This window comes from Pseudorasbora parva, chromosome 23, assembly GCF_024679245.1.
Source record: "Pseudorasbora parva isolate DD20220531a chromosome 23, ASM2467924v1, whole genome shotgun sequence".
NCBI lineage: Eukaryota > Metazoa > Chordata > Actinopteri > Cypriniformes > Gobionidae > Pseudorasbora > Pseudorasbora parva.
The window spans coordinates 12,353,748-12,377,546 of NC_090194.1; the positions used below are offsets into that span (position 1 = coordinate 12,353,748).

A 23,799-nucleotide genomic window follows, 5' to 3' on the forward strand; every position below is an offset into this window, starting at 1 on the left:
CTTTCCTCCATATTCTTTATGGTTTGTGCGACTGCTGACGTTGGCTGATTTCCAGAGTAACCCTACAGCGAAACAATGAAGGACCCTTAACATTCACAGCACGTCTTGAGACTGCAGCTTTCAGGCAAGTGCTTCAATACTTTTTTTTTGTCAGATCATGCCCAGTTAAATAATAATAAAAAAAAACAAAAAAACAAAAAACAGCATAAGCTGGGTGTGTTTTGAAGCATAGCAGCTGGTTTATGCTGGTCCTTAGTTGGTCATGAGGTGGTTTAAACTGGTCCTGAGCTGCAGCTGGACCATCTTAGACCAGCTTATGACCACCTAAGGACCAGCTTAATCCAGATCAAACCAGCTGCCATGCTTCAAAACATGCAGCTGTTTTTTTTTTCAACATAGCAGATTTCTTGCTTAAAATACATTAACGTAATTTTCTGAATAATAATTCACTTTATTGTAAGTCAGAAATGTGTAGAAATGTATAAGTATATATATATATATATATATATATATATATATATATATATATATATATATATATATATATATATATATATATACAATTTTAGTAAATAAAATAGTATTTATTTCATAGTAGCCTACTACTACTATACTATACTATACTATACTATACTATACTATACTATACTATACTATACTATACTATACTATACTATACTATACTGTACTTTACCTTTTTAAGTTTTTAAAATAATTTTATCTAAATATGTTAGGAAAATAATATCGTACAGTCCATTTGTACTATCTGTCTGTCTGTCTGTCTGTCTGTCTGTCTGTCTGTCTGTGTGTGTGTGTGTGTGTGAGAGAGAGAGAGAGAGAGAGAGAGAGAGAGAGAGAGAGAGAGAGAGAGAGAGAGAGAGAGAGAGAGAGAGAGAGAGAGAGAGAGAGATATATGTATGCACAAACATTGTTGCATCCCATCAGATTCGTGTTATTGGTTTTCCCAAAGATCACGAGCGAGTGGAAACAAAACTTAATCTTTCTTTAGGCTACAGATGTTGTTCTGGATGATGGTAAGTGTGTAATTTAGTTTTTTTTAAAGGATATTTGGGAATGATGAAAAACATCAGCAATTTGAAGAAAAATGTTTCATTATAATCGCGAACGCAGCATGCGCTTATGGAATCATAATAAGAACCTGTTTGTCTACCCTGAAGAGCTGCATTTTAAATACTCGTTTTCAAATTCGTTTGAAAGTATAGTCTATTATTTAATGGAGCAGTGTGTTGGTGTATAATTGGCCACATTTCCGAGAGAATTAACAAGTTTTTAAGTCCTACGTCTAATTACACAAATGCTCGTTTCCTCGTGCAGTGGTTTTGTTTACGTTGTATGTTTCAAACGCTCGTTCAATCTGTCTCGTTTTAATCCCAAAATGTTCAGAGATGAGTGAGAGAACATGTATTTCACTCATTGAATAGACGAAGTTTATCCTGGCAATAATTAAAAGAGGGCAAACCAGAGTTGTATTTTTTTTAAACAAGTAATAGGCTATAGGCTACCTTAATGTTTTCTTTAATCAGGCATATTCAATTAATTCATATTTCTTGTCTCAAACCATTTAAAATGGGTCTCACAAAAATGACCACTGATATGTCTGTGATCATGAGCAATTGTGTTTTTTATTGATTTTTTAAATATTATATGTATCAAATATGGTAGTGTGTGTGTGTGTGTGTGTGTGTGTGTGTGTGTGTGTGTGTGTGTGTGTGTGTGTGTGTGTGTGTGTGTGTGTGTGTGTGTGTGTGTGTGTAGCATGTTTTATGGACCTTTAAAGAGACATCTTTCAGAGGCACCAACTGGAATTAAACAGGTCTGGTCATTTGACTTTACAGCAACCATGTACAAATGTTTACATGAAATTAAAGAAATAGTTCAATTCAGAATTAAAATTTCCTGATAATTTACTCACCCCAATGTCATTCAAGATGTTCATGTCTTTTCTTTCTTCAGTGGAAAAGTAATAGTTTTTTACGGTTTTTGAGGGAAAATATATCAGTATTTTTTTCTATATTCAGTGGGGTCCAACAGGTTGAAGGTCCAAATTCCAGTTTCACTGCAGCTTAAAATGGCTCTACATGATCCCAGACAAGTAATAAGGGTCTTATCTAGCGAAAGGATCTGTCATTTTCTAAAACATATAAAAAGTATATACTTTTCAACCGCAAATGCAGGTCTTGCTCAGATCTGCGATGCGCCACGCATTATGTCATCATGTTGGAAAGGTCATGCATGGCGTAGACGGAAGTACCAATAAAATGTTTACAGTTTGCAAAGACAGAAAAAAAAAAATATATATATTATTCCTTATTCCTCATCTTGGATTGTGTAGAGCCATTTGAAGCTAGCCTAGAAATCTAGACGCACCCTAGCGGCAGCAAATCTAATCTGCCCGCGAGTGTCGTCTAGCAACTCTCAATACCCTTCTGAGCTGTAAACGCCAAACGCTTGCCGGGCCAATCACATCGTGTATAGAGTCGGTGGGCGGGGCCATAACGACGACGGCCGAGTTGCGTTTGCGTGCTTCTAGTAAACACAGAAACTGGCGAACGGCGGTCTTTCGAATTAGCTTTGACCGCGACTCTGGAAGACTTGGAGTTACGCTTTTCTCTGAGAAAAGAACAAAGAACGGCACTGAAGTCATTCTTAAAAAGGGAAGATGTGTTCAGAGTTTTGCCGACCGGATACGGTGAATGTTTAATCTATCAACTAGCTCTGTTTCATCTTCGTTGCTCTGGTTGGTTGTAGCGCTATCCTATCGCGTGCAAAGAGAGTTTGAAAGACAACCGTTTATCCCGCCCCTCAGATTGAGCCCTGTCAATGGTGAGTTTCCAGACCAAACATCTTGATGTGGGTGTGGCTTGTCAGGCTAATTTGAAGCTGCATTCACACTGTAATTTGGCCCTTCAACCCCACTGAAATCCACTATATGAAGAAAAATCCTTAAATGTTTTCCTCAAAAACCTTCATTTCTTTTTGACTAGGTAATTGATATTGGATGACATAGGGGTGAGTAAATTATCAGGAAATTTAATTCTGAAGTGAACTACTCCTTTAAGTCAGTCTGAATTGTGTCATTATATATTTGCTGTAGCCATTGTGTAAGAAACTAACACAAAAACGTACTCGGTTACTTTCGTAACCTCGGTTCCCTGAGAGAGAGGAACGAGTATTACGTATGGGAAAAACTCCTTTTCTCGAGAATATGAAGCAAAACTTTAATAAAGGTATCCATGTAAAGCGCAGTGCCGCTGAACGGCCATAGCTCAGCGCGAGGAGCGCTCTGATTGGCCGGGCCACGGCAACTGCATGAACCTATGGTGAGGCGGCTGAGAGGAACGAGCCAATGGGGGGCGTTCCAGAAGCCCGCCGAAAAAAGGTGCTTATATTTGCATACAGGAGGCTATATAAAGCCCTGATTTCGCCATAGGTGTCAGGTTTTTAGATCGACTGAAGCGATACCTGAGAAGCATAAACACGGCACGGAACGTAATACTCGTTCCTCTCTCTCAGGGAACCGAGGTTACGAAAGTAACCGAGTATGTTCCCTTTCGAGAGAGGTTCCTCGTATTACGTATGGGAACACAATGTAAAGCGCCGTGTGTGCTGACTGACCCAGTATGCCCAAAGCACATGTAAATAACCCCCGAGACACCGAAGAGGCGGCTATAAGGGGGGATGAAGAACCGGAAGAGTCGGTTCGTTTGAACGGCTGATCGGACATAGTCGGATCTTATGATAAATGAAAAGTGCTTAAGGACTGATGTGTACAGGCCAAAACTAAAGGCAATCTGTTTACCAGGGTCAAGATAGAGCCTAGATGGAGAGAAGCCCTGCTTGTAGAGCTGGAACCTCCAATTTATAGAATCTGATAAAAGTGGACGGAGAGGCCCAGCCTGCCGCCGCACAGATATCTTCCAAAGAAATGCCACACGACCAAGCCCAAGATGAGGCCATGCCTCTAGTGGAGTGGGCTTTAACGCCTATAGGGCAAGTCAGGTTTTTAGACTCATATGCCAGCGAGATAGCGTCCACTATCCAGTGTGAGAGTCTTTGCTTCGTGACAGCACAACCTTTAGTGCGGCCGCCGAAGCAGACAAACAGCTGGTCCGACTGCCTGAAGGGGGAGGAGCGCTCCAGATACAGTCTCAAAGCTCTGACCGGGCAGAGTAGATTCGCGTCCTGTTCACCCTGAGATACGGGTAAAGGAAGCAGAGTAATAACCTGTGCTCTAAAAGGGGTAGAAAGCACTTTGGGTATAAAACCATGTCTCGGTTTAAGAACAACTTTGGAGTTGTTGGGCCCGAACTCGAGACAGGACGGACTCACTGAGAGTGCGTGTAAGTCACTCACACGTTTAACCGAGGCCAGAGCCAGCAGAAACGCAGTTTTGAATGATAAAAGCTTTATGGTCGCGGTCTGGAGAGGCTCGAAGGGGGGACCCTTCATAGCGTCTAGAACCACCGCGAGGTCCCAAATAGGGACCGAAGGGGGGCGAGGGGGGTTCAATCTCCTGGCCCCTTTAAGAAAACGTACAATGAGCTCACTTTTCCCTAGTGAATGTCCCGCGACCTGAGCGTGGTTAGCTGCTATGGCGGCGACATAAACTTTGAGCGTGGAGGGGGAACGACCCGCGTCCAGTAGCTCTTGGAGAAAAGCGAGCACTTCTGTTATTTCGCATGAGCGTGCGTCGATATTTCGGACGGCACACCAGTTAGAAAACACTGACCACTTCAGAGTATAGAGCCGCCTCGTCGAGGGGGCTCTAGCTTCCGCTATAGTGTTCATAACTCTGTCAGAGAGGTTTCCCGATACCAGTTGATGGGCCATACGTGGAGGGCCCATAGTTCGGGACTGGGATGCCAGATCCCCCCCTTCGCCTGCGTGAGGAGGTCTTTCCTCAGCGGAATGGGCCATGGGGCTGTGTCTGACAGCTGGATCAGATCGGAGAACCACGTTCGGTTCCTCCAGAGCGGGGCTATTAAAAGCACAGCGGATGCTGTCTCCCTGATTTTCTTGATGGTTTGTGGTAGCATCGCGATCGGGGGGAAAGCATACAGCGGGAGACTGGGCCAGACATGGGCCAGGGCATCCCTGCGTTTGGAGAAAAATATTGGGCAGTGAGTGTTGTCTTCTGAGGCGAAGAGATCCACTTTCGCTCTGCCGAAGGTGTTCCAAATTAAGAGAACCGTTTGCGGGTGAAGAGACCATTCCCCTGGGGGAATGGTTCTCCTGGATAACATATCCGGACCCACATTCAGAATACCTGGCACGTGAGCCGCCCTCAGGGAGCTCAGGTTGTGCTCTGCCCATAAAAGGAGATGCTTCGCCATGCGGTGAAGGGAATATGATCTCAGGCCACCCTGGCGGTTTATGTACGCTACCACCGACATGTTGTCTGAACGAACCAAGACGTGGTGGTTCTTTATATGTGGAAGGAAAGCTCTCAGCGATAAGGCGACCGCTTTCATCTCTAGACAGTTTATGTGCAGCCGCTTTTCTGTTTCTGCCCACAGGCCAGAGATCGGCTTGCCCTCGTGCAGGGCTCCCCACCCCCGAGTGGAGGCATCTGTCGAGACCACTTTCAACTTCGTGACTGTGCCCATAAGCACGCCCCTCCGATACCACTCTGTCCTCGTCCAAGGAGCCAAAGTTTTGACAACGCTGTGGCTCACTTTGACGGGAAAACGGCCCCATTTCCATGCATAAGGAGGGACACGGGCGCGTAGCCAACGCTGGAGGGGACGCATGTGTAGCAGTCCCAGCCTGAGCACTGACGATGCCGAGGCCATAAGGCCGAGCATTCTCTGAAAGTGTTTCAGGGGAACCCGAGTTCTGGCTTTGAATGAAGTCGCCATGTTCTGGACGGATAGCGCGCGCTGTGACGTCAGCCGCGCGTTCATGAGTCTCGATTCTAGAACAATGCCCAGAAAAGATATCTTTTGAGTGGGTGACATCGAGCTCTTGGCGATATTGATCCTGAGACCCAAACAGTCTAAATGGTTGAGGAGCCAGGATCTGTGTGTTAGTAGTTCTGCTCGAGACTGGGCTATCACTAGCCAGTCGTCGAGGTAGTTGAGCACCCGCATCCCTTTCAGCCTGAGCGGGGCTAATGCCGCGTCCATACATTTCGTAAACGTGCGGGGCGCCAGGGATAAGCCGAATGGCAGGACCGTGTACTGATAAGCCTGCCCCTCGAAGGCAAATCTCAAGAATGGCCTGTGGTGGGGGGCTACCTGCACATGAAAGTACGCATCTTTCAGATCTATCGTGAAAAACCAGTCCCCAGGGCGAATGTGCGCGAGGATCTGTTTCACCGTTAGCATTTTGAACGAGCGAGTCATTAGAGCTTTGTTCAAATGCCTTAGATCTAGGATGGGCCTGAGCTCTCCGTCCTTCTTCGGAACGAGAAAGTATCGGCTGTAGAAGCCCGACTCGCTTTTGGAAGGGGGAACGGGCTCCACCGCTCCCTTCTTTACCAGTTTCAAAATCTCGGTGCGAAGCACGTGACTGACACTGCTTCTCACCGAGGTCTCGACCACGGCGCGAAAGCGCGGGGGCCTGCGAACGAACTGTAGCGAGTAGCCCCTTTTTACTATGTTCATAACCCAATTTGATACCCCGGGCATGGCTTGCCAGGCCTGAGCCCGACACGATAGCGGCTGGAGCCGGCGCGGATAAGGGTCGCCTACTAGAGGGAACTCGGTAGCGCTGCCATTTTGTGCTTGAGACATAGAGGGGGTAGTGCTTATGTGTGGCGGCGTGCACTGTGGAGTGGGCGCCGGGACATTTATAGCATGGGTGGGAGGGGTGAATGAGTGTAGGAGTGCAGACTGATGTGTGGGCACATTTACTACAGAGAAAAAGCTCTTTTTGAGATTTATTTGGGTCGCCGTGATAACGGCGTTTGTGTGCAGGCGAGTGCGTTTGACAACGGGCTCGTTGGCTGCTAAACTGAGGTCGGCAGTCACCTGGGTGCAGGGAACTGGGAGACCGGGAGGGAGAGATGGGGGTCCGGCCGAGGCGAGACCTGACCATCTCCTTTTTATCCCTGCGGCTAGGACGGCTTCGGAGGCTCGGGGTTCAACACAATCCTGGGTCGAGGTCCCCGGCGTTCAGGCCGACTGCTGCGGTTCGCTGAGCGGGAACGTTGGCGCGGTCCAGAAGAGGAGCGAGGCCGGGAAGGTGGTGCTGCCGGCTTAGCGGGTTGAGAAGGCGGGGGTCTACCTCGAGAGCGTCCCTGGCCTGAAGACGAGCTGGAGCGCTTAGGCAGGAAATGCCTCATAGCCTGTGAAGCCTTCTGCGCTTCAGTGAAACGCTCCGCGAAACCCACGACTGACGGGCCGAAGAGACCGGTAGTGGAGATGGGGGCGTCCAAAAAGGAGGCTTTGTCCGCGTCCTTCATCTCGGTCAAATTCAGCCAAAGGTGCCTCTCTAAGACCGTCAGGTTAGCCATATTTTTCCCGATGGCTTGTGCAGTGGCTTTAGTGGCGCGAAGGGCCAAGTCCGTCGCGCTGCGGAGGTCCTTCAAAACATCGGAGTCGGGGACAGACTCATCCAAGGAGCGGAGAAGTCTGGCCTGGAACACCTGAAGGACAGCCATGGTGTGAAGGGCCGCGGAAGCCTGGCCAGCGGAGGCATATGCCCGGCCAGCGAGAGCAGAAGTGGTGCGGCAGGGCTTGGACGGGTGCTGAGCCCTGGACTGCCATCCTCTGGAGGAGGAGGGCGGGCAGAGGTGCGCGGCGACAGCCTCCTCGAGGGGTGGAAGAGACTCATAGCCTTTTTCCTTAGCGCCGTCGACAACGGAGAGCGCTGGGGAAAAGGCGGATCTGGCGCGAGCAGAGTAGGGCGACTTCCACGACTTCGTAAGCTCGTCGTGTACCTCAGGGAAGAAAGGCGCGGGCTTCTGAGGAGAAGAGAGGCGGCGGCTTTCCAGGAACCACTCGTCCAATCTGCTGCGCGTTGGCTCATCGGGCTGGGACCACTCGAGCCCGAGGTCTTCCACGGCCCTGGAGAGCACGCGGATGAGTTCCGCGTCGACGTTAGATTTGGCGCTCGTGGCGGTCTGCGTCGAAGCGGGGGGCTCCGAGACAGAAGCTGACCACTCGCTACCAGAAGCGGCTGTGGAGAGGCTGTCCTCATCATCCTCTGGCGACGGGCCACCGAAGGAAACCGAACAGGCCGCTGCATGAGAGGGACGCTGTTCCTCCTGGGTGAAGGTGACCGGCGATGGCGAGGCACGCGGGGAGTCATCCGGCGTGCAGTCGCCAGACCGTTCCGGCAGCCTCTGGTCGCGGCGTTTCTTGCGGCGCGGCCCAGCGGCAGGAGGAGGGACCTGGTCGAAGGTGGCGAGGCGAGCCCGAAGGGTCTGCAGCGCCATCTCATCGCACTCGGGGCAGCCGCCCTGAGAGAGTGCGAGCTGCGCGTGGTCCCGTCCAAGGCATGCCACGCAGATGACGTGACGGTCGCCGCCAAGGAGAGGAGCTCTGCAAGAGCCGCAGGAAATGCGAGGCATTTGAAACAACGCCCCGCGCTCTTTTAGGAGAAGAGAGTTTAAAAGGATACGATTGCCGGATGGCGTAGCTGGAACGGCAGAGAAGGCGGAGAGGGAGTCCGTCGTCCTCAGCTGCAGGTTCCGCTGGTGCCTTTTCGACGGCGGTTGCTTCTTCCGGAGGTCAGCGAAGGTATCGCTGAAGGAGATAAAATCTGACACCTATGGGGAAATCAGGGCTTTATATAGCCTCCTGTATGCAAATATAAGCACCTTTTTTCGGCGGGCTTCTGGAACGCCCCCCATTGGCTCGTTCCTCTCAGCCGCCTCACCATAGGTTCATGCAGTTGCCGTGGCCCGGCCAATCAGAGCGCTCCTCGCGCTGAGCTATGGCCGTTCAGCGGCACTGCGCTTTACATGGATACCTTTATTAAAGTTTTGCTTCATATTCTCGAGAAAAGGAGTTTTTCCCATACGTAATACGAGGAACCTCTCTCGAAAGGGAAACTTACCTTCTAGATTTATGTTGTTTGGTTTTTGTATTCAGCTGAAAAGCTCATACTACTTCAATGCCAGTTTCCATTGTGCCATTTTACATATAATATCTATGATTCTAACAAAAAATATAGGATGTCTTTTGATCCAATTACATAATTAGTCAAATATTACACTGTATAATAATATTATAAAATCATTATCCATTAAAAAAATCCCTCTCATTTTTGGCACTGTATATTTTGGCCCATAGTCAGTAGTTCACCAGATGATAAGTAGACTCTGAGTCAGCACACATCTAATAAAACAAAACAAAACTACCTTGGGTTTTGTTTGTACACACAAGGCATATTTACATCCAATATGTCATGGATTGTGAAATATTGCTCTTGCCAAGATATGGCTTGTCTATAAATTTGTCTATAAATTTCCCCAAGCTTAACTTAATCAACTTGAAAGCCTTTTATTCTATATAATTTTTTGGCAACTCACCTTGAATTGGCTTTTTGAACAGTAAAAGAATCACTGCACCATGAAAGGCTTTTGAGACTTATTAGTTCTGCTTCAGTGAAAAAAATACAGTATATTTGGCCTGTATATGAGCTTCTGCAGTTATAGTTCACTAGACTAGACCATATTGACAAATATATCAATCCTAATTGGCTTTTGTGAATTGAGGCAAAACTACTACACTGAAACAATTCACAAAATAACTTGGAACAAGCACTTTTCAATCTTATTGCTTAATGCAGAGTGGGTAAGTATCAGTCATATGGAGCTATAAATGTTTCACAGCCAGATACTAAGATATGTTAACATACATTTTAGCTGAATTTTGAAGCCATGCAGCATTGTGATCTCCTAACTGACTGCATGCAAAAGCAAACATACTGTACACCACAGTCTGCAACAGCAGTCATTCTATATTGTTCCTTTTGACTGAACAGATCGCAATAGCTGAATTAAGAATAGCATACTAGCATCCCACATAGGAGAGGACGTTCTCACGACCCTTAATTCTGCCATATTAAGATATGGACTGAATCAGTCAGACGACTCACCACACTGAATGACTTTAACAAGAAGTGCTTACGTACTCTGCCTAAATGTGGCTCCTATGGCTACTTATGAGTTATTAAAACCAAACTCAATAAGAGACATAATTGCTCAGATCTGATATATAAATTAGCAAACAATAAAAAAGGAATGTTTCCGCTTTTCAGGTCGTGAGTCCCCAACACAGCTCTGTTTATCATATTTGATACATTTAAGTGTGTTTAAAATGATGTTATGACGTTACTCTGTGCGTTCGCTCAGCGGCTGCTGTGACACTTGTTCGCAGTGCTAAGAGTAAAGCGTTTCTGCCAAATAAAACCGAGGGTAACACAATTGACAGGCGACTCCCTCAGACGTCCCGGCTCCTTGGTTAAAAAAGCAATTTTCTCAGAATTTACAAATAGTTGGAAACATTTGGCATTTTGTAAAAACTCAACTGAACAGAATATAAACCACTGGCCTAGTGGTTTTTGGTTATTTTACTGCAAAAATATTTCCTAAAGAAAATGTGAGTGGAGCTTGCAATGGTAAAACTCGGCACTCTGTTGCTAGGGTGCTTTGAAGCAGTTGCTAAGTTGGAACCTTTAGACATACTATGGTGATAGGATGGCCTATTAAACGCCATCCCTTCACCATAGTATGTCTATGGGGCAACTTTGGAAAGCTCTTGCGCCCCTGAGGTATGTTCTACAGGGCTTGCCAGCCTCTTGAAATGTGGGGAAACGAAATCCTCACTTGGGGTTATAACCAAGCGGCAACCTCCCGCGATCTCTCTAGAAGCCAATACGGAAGAAATGTAAACTGCAATTCCTCAACTGGCCACTAGGGACAGGCTCCAGAAGGGAGCAGAATCTCATTGAGCCCCATGTTAAAATTCTCAACTTTAAAGCAGAAAAAAACATGTTTACAGCCTGGTACAAATTGTGATTTTGGCTTATAAGGCTAATTTTGATCTTCATGACAACTCTGAGGGGGGTGAATTTTTTTATAACTCATTCGTTTACGTTATATAAAGCCTTAAGGTTCTGCATAATTAAGGGCGTGGTTACAAGTGGATAGCCATTTATCCGCCGTCTATAGTTATTGCGTCACCTCAGCTCCGCGCACATTCCGCCTTTTTGCCCATTTTCTGTTATCCGGGAGTGACACGCGATGAATCGCTCACAAGATGGCAACGCCCAGCTCGGCCATACTTTAAGCTTCAGAACGGCTTATCGGAATCCTATGGGTGACGTCACGGACACTACGTCCATATTTTTTTTACAGTCTATGGTTATAACTCATCAAGGTTCAATGAGTTCATTATTAACACTGAACACCTATTTACTTAGTGGTCATTATAGCAGACCTCTCCTCAATAAGCCACACGATTTGACACCTCTTTCATGGGTGTATGACAAACGGTGTGGGAAGAGATACGAGTTTATGCGGAATAATAATATACTAAATAAATATATAATAAGCCCACAGAGTAGTAATAGGGATGCCTTGTCTTTGGCAAGCACCACTAATAATTACAGAACAGGTATGCGTAAAAAATAAAGAGAAAAATATTGCATTGGTTTAATATGGGTTAGCAAAAAACAGATTGCCTGCTGCATGGGGTTGGTGAAAAAACTAAATCTTGTCAGAAACACTGGTTATAATCTGTTTGTTTTCTTCTTTTAAAGGTTGCAAGATCATAACAACTATAATGGCTAACGGCTGATATCAAAAGACATACCTGAGAAAATTAAATGGACTCAATCCTCAAGTGTGACTGCTATGGCTACTGAAGCATGTTGGTGTTGAAACCACTAACATGTTAAAAGTCATGGATGGTTATCATCTGCACAACATGTTTGCTACTCAAACTTAACTTCATAACTTGCATAGAGACATCATGACCAACGTTCTTCCAGCAGAAGATAACACAAGTTCAACCTTTTTTCCTGAGGACTGTCCCAATTGCACTGCGATACCTGCATTTGACATAGATGTCCCTAAGACACTGGCTTTGGGCCTGGTGCTGATGCTCTTCATAATATTCGGTGTAATGGGTAACATCCTGGTCATCCTCTCTGTGGCCTGCCATCGCAACTTTCGTTCCGTGACGCATTATTTTATCGCCAATCTGGCCGTTGCAGACCTGCTTCTGAGCTCTGTGGTGATTCCGTTCTCCGCTGCATCTGAAGCCTTGGGCCGCTGGGTATTTGGCCGTCATTTATGTAATGCCTGGACTGCGCTTGATGTGCTGTGCTGCACTGCGTCCATCCTCAGCCTCTGCGTAATCTCTGTGGATCGCTGCATCGCCGTCAGTTACCCGCTACAGTACCCTTACTTGGCTACAAGTCGAAGGGCACTGGTGGCAGTGGCAGCTCTCTGGGCCCTTTCGGCTGCCATCTCTGTAGGCCCACTGTTTGGATGGAGAGATCCAATGCCGGAAGATGAGTCTGTGTGCAGAGTTAATGAAGAGCTGGGATACACCATCTTCTCTGCCGCATGCTCTTTCTATGTGCCATTGGGGGTGATTTTGGCAATGTACTGTAGGGTGTATGTGGTGGCCCGGCGGAAGACTCGTTCCATGAGTAAGAGCAAGCAGAAGAATGGGTTAACAGAGCACGGTGTAACTTTGCGGATCCACTGTCGTAGCGCCCAGCATGCTGCCGGGAAGGAGAAAGCCACCCGCTTGAAGCACTCACACTTCACCTTCATGATTAAGTTCTTCCAGGAGAAGAAGGCAGCAAAGACTCTGGGTATTGTGGTGGGCTGTTTCGTGCTCTGCTGGCTGCCTTTTTTCCTAGTGCTGCCCATAAGTGAGTACTTGACATGATTGTGAACACAACAATGCCCATCATAAAAACAAATAAACAAACAAACAATATCTTAAATATAATTTAAATTAAAGTGCCCCAATTATGCAATTTTAAAGGTCCCTAATTTTGTTTTGGAGGTTACGTACAACAGGTTTAAATGCATTCAAGTAAAAACATTTAAATTTTCTAGTAATATACAACCCCAAATCAGAAAAAGTTGGGACAGTATGGAATGTGCAAATAAAATAAAAAAGAAGTGATTTCTAAAATTACTTTAACTTGTATTTCATTGCAGACAATATGAACACAAAATATTTCATGTTTTGTCTGGTCAACTTCATGTCATTTGTAAATATGCATCTTTTCCTGTCATTCAGACCTGCAACACATTTCAAAAAAAGTTGGGACAGTAAAGCATTTACAACTTTGTAATGTTGCCATTCCTTTTCACAACACTTAAAAGACGTTTAGGGACCGAAGACACCAAGTGATGAAGTGTTTCAGGTGTAATTTTGTCCCATTCTTCCTGCAAACAAGTCTTAAGGAGGGCAACAGTACAGGGTCTTCGTTGTCGCATTTTGCGCTTTAAAATGCGCCACACATTCTCTATTGGAGACAGGTCGGGACTGCAGGCAGGCCAGTCAAGTACCCGTACCCTCTTCCTCTGCAGCCAGGACTTTGTAATGTGTGCAGAATGTGGTTTTGCATTGTCTTGTTGAAATATGCATGGACGTCCCTGGAAAAGATATCTTCTTGAAGGCAGCATATTATGCTCCAAAATCTCTATGTACTTTTCAGCATTAATGGTGCCTTCACAGAAGTGCAAGTTACCTTTTCCAAGGGCACTGACACAACCCCATACCATGACAGACCCTGGCTTTTGGACTTGTTGCTGGTAACAGTCTGGATGATCCTTTTCTTCTTTGGTCCGGAGCACACGGCGCCCATTCCTCCCAAAAAATACCTGAAATACTGATTCATCTGACCACAGTACACATTTCCACTGTGTGATGGTCCATCCCAGATGCCTCCGAGCCCAGAGAAGTCGACGGCGCTTCTAGACACTGTTAACATAAGGCTTCCTTTTGGCACAGTACAGTTTTAACTGGCATTTGTGGATGTAACTACATATTGTGGTACTTGACAAATGTTTTGCCAAAGTAGTCCTGAGCCCATGTGGTGATATCGCTTATAGATGAATGATGATTCTTGATGCAGTGCCGCCTGAGGGATCGGAGATCACGGTTGTTCAGCTTAGGCTTGCGGCCTTGTCCTTTACGCACTGAAATTCCTCCAGATTCCTTGAATCTTGTAATTATGTTATGCACTGTTGAATGTGAAATATCCAAATCTCTTCCTATCTTTCTTTGAGGAACATTGTTTTTAAACATTTCAATAATTTTCTCACGTATTTGTTGGCAAACTGGCGATCCTCAGCCCATCTTTGCTCCTAAAGGATTAGATCTTTCTTGGATGCTGCTTTTGTACCAAATCATAATTTCAATCACCTGTTGACATCACCTGTTTCAAATCACATCATTATTTAACCCTTTTACCTCATTACTAGCCCTAAATTGCTCCTAAATTACTTTTTTTGAAATGTGTTGCAGGTCTGAATGACAGGAAAGGATGCATATTTACAAATTACATGAAGTTGACCAGACAAAACATGAAATATTTTGTGTTCATATTGTCTGCAATGAAATACAAGTCAAAGTAAATTTAGAAATCACTACTTTCTTTTTTTATTTGCATTTTCCAAACTGTCCCAACTTTTTCTGATTTGGGGTTGTACATTGTAGCATCATTTTGTTTCTTACAGTGTCTGAAATAGTTCAATAGGGATTTGATCTCTCTAAAAACCCTCCTTTCCGAGGGCCTACTCTGTCCTGGTTGATCAGATCAGTCTGTTTACTGCTTACAGCGTTATCAGAAACAAAACATCCATTACCATATCTAAATTTCAGAGTTTTCTGAGCACTTGATGCACAGTGGTACGAACAACAATGGTGTCGGGGTCACCATATCAATTTAAGTCCACAACCTTGAAATAAAAAAAATGTAAAAGAATACTGGTACCAGCTTAAAAATAGACTTTTATATTCAGAATACTTAAAAAGTCTAAACACAATAATCCTATATAGGAGTATAGAGGCCACAGCTCTTGAAAAAACAACAACAACTTCTCTGTCTGTTTGTATGAGACGGTATAGTCTGCTGGATGGGAGCGGGTCAAACAGAGAGTATCCTGGATGAGCTGCATCACTGCATACTTCTAGCTCTCCTCTGTAGCCGATTTGGAAGCTCAGATCCAATGACCCTCTCTCTTCCAGAGAGACAAATAGGTCTACCTGCTCTGAGGTATCTCCTAATCTAGACTTCCTGTGGGTGGAGTCGTAATAATGTGTTTACTGCACGATTGAGCTTGTCTGGACTGTGATTAGCAACCTGAGTTGCTTCTGACTCCAGAGGAAAATATAGCAGGCGAGCTGCAAAATGTAATGGGAGCTCACCTTGGTGGTTGATGTACACAAGGGTCGATGTGTTGTCCATCTGGACCAGTACGTGCTTGTCCTGCAGCAACAGTCATACCGGCACAGGGCAAGGAGTACTGCTAAGAACTCAAGGCAATTGATATGGCACTGCAGTCAAGGTCCTGTCCAGGACCCCGCGGCTACATCTCCGTTGCATACAGCACACCAGCCGGTGGTGCAAGCATAACAACATGCCTGGACACTTGTTCGGAAACTCCTGCCTATAGAAAAGCAAGGTCTGATCACAGGCTGAAAAGGCTGGTGTGATTGCCACCTGGTGTGTGCAATGGTGCCTTGCCCATCTCGAGACTTCTCATTTGAAGCGATCCAAGCAACATGATCTCGGATGTGAATGCTATGTGCCCCAGGAGCCTCTGAAATAGTTTCAGTGGAACCGCCATCCTGGCCTTGAACTAATTCAAGCTATCCAGCACTGACTGAGCATGCTCACTTGTGAGTAATGCCGTCATGTTGACGAGTCATCTCCATACCGGGAAAATTAATTCTCTGCATGGTGGAGATTTTGCTCTTTTCCCAGTTGAACCAAAGCCAAACCCAACGCACTCTTTGTCTGCTTCCCTCATCTCAGCCAGGTTCAGCCAGAGAGAGTGCTCCTCGAACACAATTGTGGACATCGTCTGCCCAAGGGACCACACCGTGACTTTCATCGACTGGAGGACGAGGTCTGTCGCTATACGTAGCACCTGCATTAATCCTGGGTCAGAACAACTCTTGTGTATCTTTTTGAGTGCCTTGGCCTGGTAGACTTGCAGGAGGGCCATGACGTGCAGGGCGGAGGCGGCATGGCCAGCTGAGTTTTAGACCTTAGCAGCAAAAGTGGCTGTGAACTTACAGGCCCTGGATGGAGACGTGGGTGACTGCGCCAGGTGGCAGCACATTGCAGGCATAACTGCATCACAACTGCATGGGGGATGCACTCTACCTGGGGGATGTCCACGTACCCTTTGGACTCCCCACCATCGAGAGTAGTGAGAGTAGAGGAGGCACCAGAGTACGTGGAGATCCCTCATGCAGAGCGCTCAGTTGTGATAAAGTTATGGCAGCACTTTACAGGCATAACTGCCTCACAACTGCACGCTCTACCTGGGAGATCTCCACGTACCCTTTGGACGCCCCACCATCGAGAGGAGTGAGAGTAGAGGAGGCACCAGAGTACGTGGAGATCCCCCAGGTAGAGCATGCAGTTGTGATAAAGTTATGGCAGCACTTTACAGGCATAACTGCTTCAAAACTGGATGCTCTATCTGGGGGATCTCCACGTACCCTTTGGACGCCCCACCATTGAAGGTAGTGAGAGTAGAGGAGGCGCCACAGTGGCCGAGTTTGGGTACCCCTGCTATATGCAGTCTCATCATTGTCTGATATCAATCCCACCAGCGTTGTGTCATCTGCAAGTTTAATTATGGTGTAAGAGGAGTGAATGGGGAGACTGGAGTAAAAATGTTAGGTTATTGAATTTTGTAACCAATTTATATGCAACTATCGTATTAAAAGCAGAACTGCAATCAATAATAAGCATCTTTACGTAAGTGTTCTGGTGCTCCAAGTGTGTCAAGGCTATGTGCAGTGCTGTTGACACTATGTCCTCCGTTGATCTATTTGCACAGTAGGCAAACTAATGATGGTCAAAGTCTGTGGGTATGTCTGCCTGTATGTGTTCCAGTATCAAAACACTTTATGATAATAGGCATCAAAACAATCGGTCTGTTATCATTCAAACATTTTGCTGCATTTTTATTTTACAGGGATAATAGTAGTTGACTTAAAACAAGTGGGGACAATAGTCTGTCGAGGTGAGTTATTCAATATAGAGGTGAACATATGCCAGTTGTTTTGCACACACTTTCTAAACCCTTCCCTGCACTCCCATCTGGTCCTTTCTTGATGTCAGTTTTAGTCAGAGACCTCACATTATATGTGCTTGTAGAATGTTCAGAATGTCTTGTAGCAAAATGCACTTTGTTATAAAACGTCCGTAAACCTAAAAGCATCGTAAGTCTGAGTTGATCGTAGAGACCATTAGTGGCAATTGTTCTACGATCAACTGAAGCTTACAATGCTTTTGGAAAATGCAGCCCTGGTCGGTAAACAGAATTTCCAGCTAAATTAATAGCACTTCTGGGGAGGTTTTATTCAGCCACATTTCTGTAATAATTGTCACACAGCTGTCTATGTATTGAGAAGAACTCCATTTTGTTGACGATCGACTGGGAATTGGGGAGAAATATACTCTGTAGGGTGGTGTTGTAAGGCTTAGCTTTGAGCCTGGCACGAGAGAGACAACTCTTGCCCAGCTTTCGATTCCTCTCGTGCCTTTGAGCCCCATCTGGGCAATGTCAATCCTGCTGGGCAGTTATGAAAACAATATCTCTGGTGGATTAATATCTCTTAATTTGTAAGATTCCCTGATGGTTAACAATCCCAGTCGATCGTAGGATTTCCGTGCATGGGTTCCACAGATATACGAAAATGAGTTGACATAAACAGATGCTGCTACAAGGAAAGCGGAAAGCCACTGTGGCACATGCAGGAAGTAAGACTGGGATTACCTATTCTTCTTTTGGTTTTAACCCATAAACGCATATAATATGTTTTCCTGGATGCCAGCCGAATTTAGCCCCACCTACAAGATTTTTAGGTCGGGCAGTTCGGTCTGGCCTTGCTCCATAGAGGAGTAATTATCCCCGAACAGAAACTGTTCAGACCAATGAAATCATCAGGGCGGGCTATAGACGATGACGGACAAATGATCAACAGTAATGTAATCATGCACGTCATCAAAGGGGCTTGGATTATATTCGTTCAAATCCTAAACGGAGAGCTTGGAGGTAAAAAATTGTGTTTGGAGGGTGAAATGTGTGTTACTTTGGCAAGGTTGCCTGATAAAATTCGCACTCATGGGTCTATATATCACATAATAGTCGCTTCAACCTGCGGACATAGAAAACAACCCGCGGAAAAAACGCGGACTTGGCAACACAGTGCAGTTGAACTCTGTTGACATTTGACAATGCATCGCTTCATTGCTCTGATTGGTTGTAGGTCTATCTAATCTTTGTCTTTCCTGGTTCGGTTGAAACACGCCCCATAATCAAAGCCCAATGGAGCAGTTTCAGACTCATATTCTGACTAGAATTGAGTATGACCACGTCAGTCTAATAATATGTAATAATGATTGGCAAAACGGTCATACTCAGATTGTAGTCAGAATATATGAGTCTGATACTGCTCCATTGGGCTTTGATTATGGAGGCGTGTTTCAACCAACCCTGGAAAGAAGATGCCTCTGCACTCAATTGAATAGACCTACAACTAATCAGAGCAAAAGAGTAAGTGAGTTACATATGTTGAGCGATGCATAGTTTTCAACAGAACTCAACTGCACAACATGCTTGAAGAAGTAGAAGAAGAAGAAGATGAGTGTAAACAATCTTTGCCGGTGTTGTTAAAAGAATTTAAGGATACATGGAGTACTAACCAATAAGATCATCATTTTCGAGAGAAATAGTAAAGGTGAATGTATATACGAACAGGTTCTCCGTTTAGGATTAGAACAAATTCAACCCATGCGCTCTTTGGTGACGTGACTGGTACTGTTGACCATCTGTCCAACATCGTCTAAAGCCCGCCCTGACAATTTGATTGGTCCGAACAGCTCTGGTTCGAGCATAGTTAGGCCCTGTCCCAATTGGCACCCTAAACCCTCATGGTCTTCATCTGAATCCGCACTTTCACGACGTAATGCCACTTTGACTTCAGAGTTGAAGTCCTCTGCGTAGCTCGCAAACTTGTGGGCTCAGCTGAAGTGCGCATCGAGGGCACATAGCAGCAGCAAAGGGGGCGCTCACGAGCTCACTTCTTTAAGCTTAAATGACAAATGGGACACCCTACGGTCTTGTGGACTTAACGGACACGCGCACGCAATGGCCATTGTAAGTCCAGAAGACCGAAAGTGCACATGAAGTGTGCCATTTGGGACAGGGCCTTACTCCACAAAGGATCAAGTCCAGAGCGAATTTCCTGAACTCAAATATTGTGGGCGGGGCTAAATTCAGCTGGCATCCAGGCTAGCATTGAAGGGTTATTGGCAGTTGGCAAACCAATTTAAAGATGCATTACCACCACCAACTGGACTGGAGTGTGGGCAGCAGATTGATGGGGAAATCATAAAAAAGGTAAAACGGGTCTTATTTTGCTAAACTTAATGTTTGAATGTGGCAATTTGAATATGTGAAAATACGAATGAGTTTTGAAAGCTATTGCAGAGGGGATATTATCGTAAATTTACACGGCCGAAAAATGAGATTGAATTTGAATAACTTAAAGGGATAGTTCACCCAAAAAAGAAAATTTGATGTTTATCTGCTGACCCCCAGGGCATCCAAGGTGTAGGTGTGTTTGTTTCTTCAGTAGAACACAAATGAAGATATTTTAACTCCAACTCTCAATGGGGTGTAGCCGCTATAAGAGTAAAAAACATAGAAATATGTGACGATACATTAATTTCTTAAGACACGAAACGATTAGTTTGTGTGAGAAACCGAACAGTATTTATATAATTTTTTATCTCAAATACAACACTATGGGCATCAGCTGTCCCCACGCCATCACTGCCTGCAAGTGAGGTCAAATTACACGGTATGGCGTAATGATATCCGCAAGAGATTACCATTGAGCCGTATCTTGACCTCACTTGCTGGAAGTGATGGCACTGTCGTAGATTTTATACATGGTGTTGTATTTGAGGTAAAAAATTATAATATAAATACTATTTGGTTACTCATAGAAAAAGATCGTTTCGTGTCTTAGGACATCAATGTGTCGCCATATGAATAATATGAATCCGTATGTCTATGTGTTTTTTACTCTTATAGTGACTCTCATAGAAATACACCCCATTGACATGCATTATACAAGCGATGGTTGGAGTTAAAAACCTTCATTTGTGTTCTACTGAAGAAACAAACACACCTACATCTTGGATGCCTTGGGGGTAAGCAGATAAACATCAAATTTAAATTTTTGTGTGAACTATTCCTTTAAATCTTGGTCTGTTTACATATGAGCAATGCTCTGAATATTTTATTATTTTCAAGGCATGTGTAATGAGCGTTTTTTTGGTAGACACGCTGTTTTCAAGCTAAACACATTTGAGATGTTATGCTCTATTATTATTATTATTATATATATTTTTTTGTTATTCTCACTCATGTTTCCAAACAACCCAATGTTCTCCCACACTACGACTAAGCATTGACAGCATTCTTGCTGGTCCCTTTGAGATTGCTTTTAAATGAGCTTGTTTACAACGAAAGAATGAATTATGAAATAAAGAGAACGTATTGCAGGCTCTTTCAACCCTGCCAGTCATAGAGTGCACTTAGAATATAGGCTTTTATATGCTAAACAGCAGTCCTAGTCCATAAAACAAAACCTTCTGTATGGATTCCACGTGTTTGCAGGCGTTTGCATTTACATTTAACATTTTATGGAAATACAGCTTATTTATCTGCCTTTCTTTTTAGTAATTGGACAGCTATGATGCTATTGAGATTATGTGAGTCAGTCATTTGTGTCTTGTTCAAAGCTTTTAGAGTACTTTAAAGAAACGCACACATCAAAGCAAAGCCTTTAAAATTATATTAAACATCCATAACCATTTGACCCACCATCTTGAAGTGACCTTATGAATGAAGCTGGAGGTCTCTTGCCGCATTTAGTAATTTTGTCTTTTCTTCTTTCCGTGCCCCCAAAGGCTCCATTTTCCCATCTCACAGACCCCCGGACACTGTCTTCAAAATTACTTTCTGGCTAGGCTACTTCAACAGCTGCCTCAATCCCATCATCTACCCGTGCTTCAGCCGGGAGTTCAATAAGGCCTTCCAGAATGTTCTCCATGGCCGCTGCCTCAGCAGAACGCACAGGACCTGGAGCCCTCCGGCCTCTGGTCGAGACCCTATGACCCTGCACGAACCCAAATCTCCACAGGATTTACCATCTAGATTTACTGACTCCTGGAGGGCTACTGATGCATCGCCTACTGCTGTGGTACTGAACAAGTGCTCCTTCACTGCACATAGCAACAGTGCTCCAAATGCACCTGAAACATCTCTGACTCTTAAAGTTCATCAGGTTTCCATATGCAAGACGGAAGGTGAGGCTGTATGAAATGTGTTTGAACGAATGAAAGACTTCAAAGACAACCTTTCAAGGTATTTTACAAAGATATTACTGTAGAAATTACCAAGGATATGGCTAGATTTCGTATACAAGAGGGCCACCTTGTGGAAACATCTGTAACATGCAGCTGCACTTTTGTTAAAGGGATAGTTCACCCCAAACTAAAAAAGTACCCCATGATTTACCCACCCACAATTCATCCTATGTGTATATGACATTCTTCTTTCAGGCGAATACAACCAGAGGTGTATTAAAAAAAATTATCATGGCTCTTTCCAATGGCAGTGAATGCCGTTTTCTGTCCATAAAGTCTATAAAAGTACATCTGTCCATCATAAAAGTAATCCACGCAGCTCCGGGATACGTACGTACATTCATGAGGGACTGCCGTTCCAGTGTATGACATAGGACACAGCCTTAGTGTAAGCTCGTGAACGCGCATACAACAGTTAGCGGAAGTTAGAGATTACAGTTTGTAAAGTTTTAATTATGGATTTTTCTTACATAAACACATCCTTTCGCTTTAGAAGGCCTTTATTAACAGAGCCGTGTGGAGCACTTGTATGATGGATGCATGCACTTTTATGGACTTCAAAACAGAATTCAAGCCAGCCATCATAAAGCTTGGAAGTGCCAGGACATTTTAAATATAACTCTGATTGTATTTTCCTTTTTGGGTGAACTATCCATTTAACTGTAAAACTGTGAGGATTCATATATTATTTTTGTAAAAATTCAACTTGGAATTGGAAAATGAGCCTATTTAAAAAAAAAAAAATGTTCCTTAAATTAAATAGCTGTCTATGGAGGGGACAGAGAGATCTCGTATTTCATCAAACATTTCTTCATTTGTGTTCCAAAGACGAATGAAGATTTTTTTCACTAATCGAATTGATGCACTAATCCTTTAATGCACTTTAATGTTAACTAATGAGACTGCTGAATTGTTTTTGAACAAAATGTTTTAATTGGGTACTTGTCCTCACTGTATATATATGATGATGATGATGATGTTAAAACACTAGTAGTGTTTTTGTACTTTACAACACAACTTGGATTCGAATAATATTATGTCTTTGGTCATATTTATGATGACAGACTATTAAAAGACTATTCGATTATTTGTCTGCTCGACATTGCCTTTGCTGGTTTCCTGATACATTGATTTTGCAATTTGATGAAATTCAAGGAAAGAGTAGAGAAACAATGTCCTTTTTTTCCACTTTTATTAATTTTCCATTTTTGTAACATCACCATCCAAGGGATTTGACACTTTTCAGCGCAAGCGAACATCCTCAAACAGCACAGCCAACAGAATAAACACTAGCACACAACAGGTTCACTTCTGGACTGGGGTTGATGGGGAAAGAGAGAGGCGGGACTAGAAATCATTGGGAACCTCAGACTAAACCATCTTTCAGTTCCCATCTGCATTTAAATAGATTACATACCACGCATAGAAGAACATTCAAGCGTACATAGCAAAGTGTGTGTGTGTGTGTGTGTCTGTGTGTGTGTGTGGTGTTAGTGCCGACAGCAGATCTGGGGTCAGAGGAAATGCTTAAGGCATGTTTGATTTGAACTCTTGCATATGCTTATATGACGTTTCAAGGAAAAGACATGGAAATCTCACATAGGACAATTCTGTTCTCAATTTATGCTATATTTCCACACCAACTAAGATGAAAATAAAATAATTAGCTTAATATGTTTGTCTTGATTTTAAAATAAAAATCATTTAACTAATCATTCAGGTTAACTGAGAAGCAAAATGGTGAGAGAGAAAAAAATCTAAAATTGTGTTTATTTTCTTAACGCACTGGCCAACTTTACACAAAATTCTTCAGGTTTAAAACTAAAGAAAAATAAAAAATAAACTTAATTCAATACTCCCTTTTACCTTTTGCTAGGCTACTCAGTTTGCCTTTTCAATAGTTTTCTCTTGTTTTAAAGATATAGATATTTTTACTGGCAAACAAGACACAACTACCACAAAAAATGCCACCAAGAAAGGCAGGAATGTGGCAGCTTCTCTTTTAGAAAAGTGGGTACTGTACATATATGGCACGTGTCGCACTGTAACACAGCTTAGTTGAAATGATCCAGCAGCCATTTGATGTTGTTTTAATAGCACCAGGCCCAGAAGGGTTGCTATAAGAGTTGCTATAGATGTGCTTCCGACGTGTAATGTGTTGCCATAACAAAT

The 23,799-nt window shown here is 44.1% G+C and overlaps 1 protein-coding gene across 3 annotated transcripts; it reads left to right on the forward strand.

Moving 5' to 3' along the window:
- The first annotated feature begins 908 nt into the window (after window positions 1-908).
- Window positions 909-22,714, forward strand: adra1ab (adrenoceptor alpha 1Ab). 3 transcript variants are annotated; one of them, XM_067434277.1, is made up of 4 exons: window positions 909-1,034; window positions 11,734-12,858; window positions 15,982-16,111; window positions 21,169-21,429. In XM_067434277.1, exons 2-4 carry the CDS (start codon window positions 11,946-11,948, stop codon window positions 21,287-21,289), a joined length of 1,164 nt encoding a protein of 387 aa, XP_067290378.1. In that variant the 5' UTR covers window positions 909-1,034; window positions 11,734-11,945; the 3' UTR covers window positions 21,290-21,429. The 3 variants fall into 3 exon arrangements, with proteins under 3 accessions (XP_067290378.1, XP_067290379.1, XP_067290377.1); XM_067434278.1 differs by having other exon boundaries at window positions 15,982-16,075; XM_067434276.1 differs by lacking the exon at window positions 15,982-16,111 and having other exon boundaries at window positions 21,169-22,714.
- Window positions 22,715-23,799: the final 1,085 nt, after the last annotated feature.

Excerpts from the sequence above, each read along its gene's own strand:
- adra1ab (XM_067434276.1), top strand. The coding sequence starts at position 11,946 with ATGACCAACGTTCTTCCAGCAGAAGATAACACAAGTTCAACCTTTTTT. Across the intron at positions 12,859-21,168 it reads TTTCCTAGTGCTGCCCATAA|GCTCCATTTTCCCATCTCAC; the intron begins GTGAGTACTTGA and ends GTGCCCCCAAAG.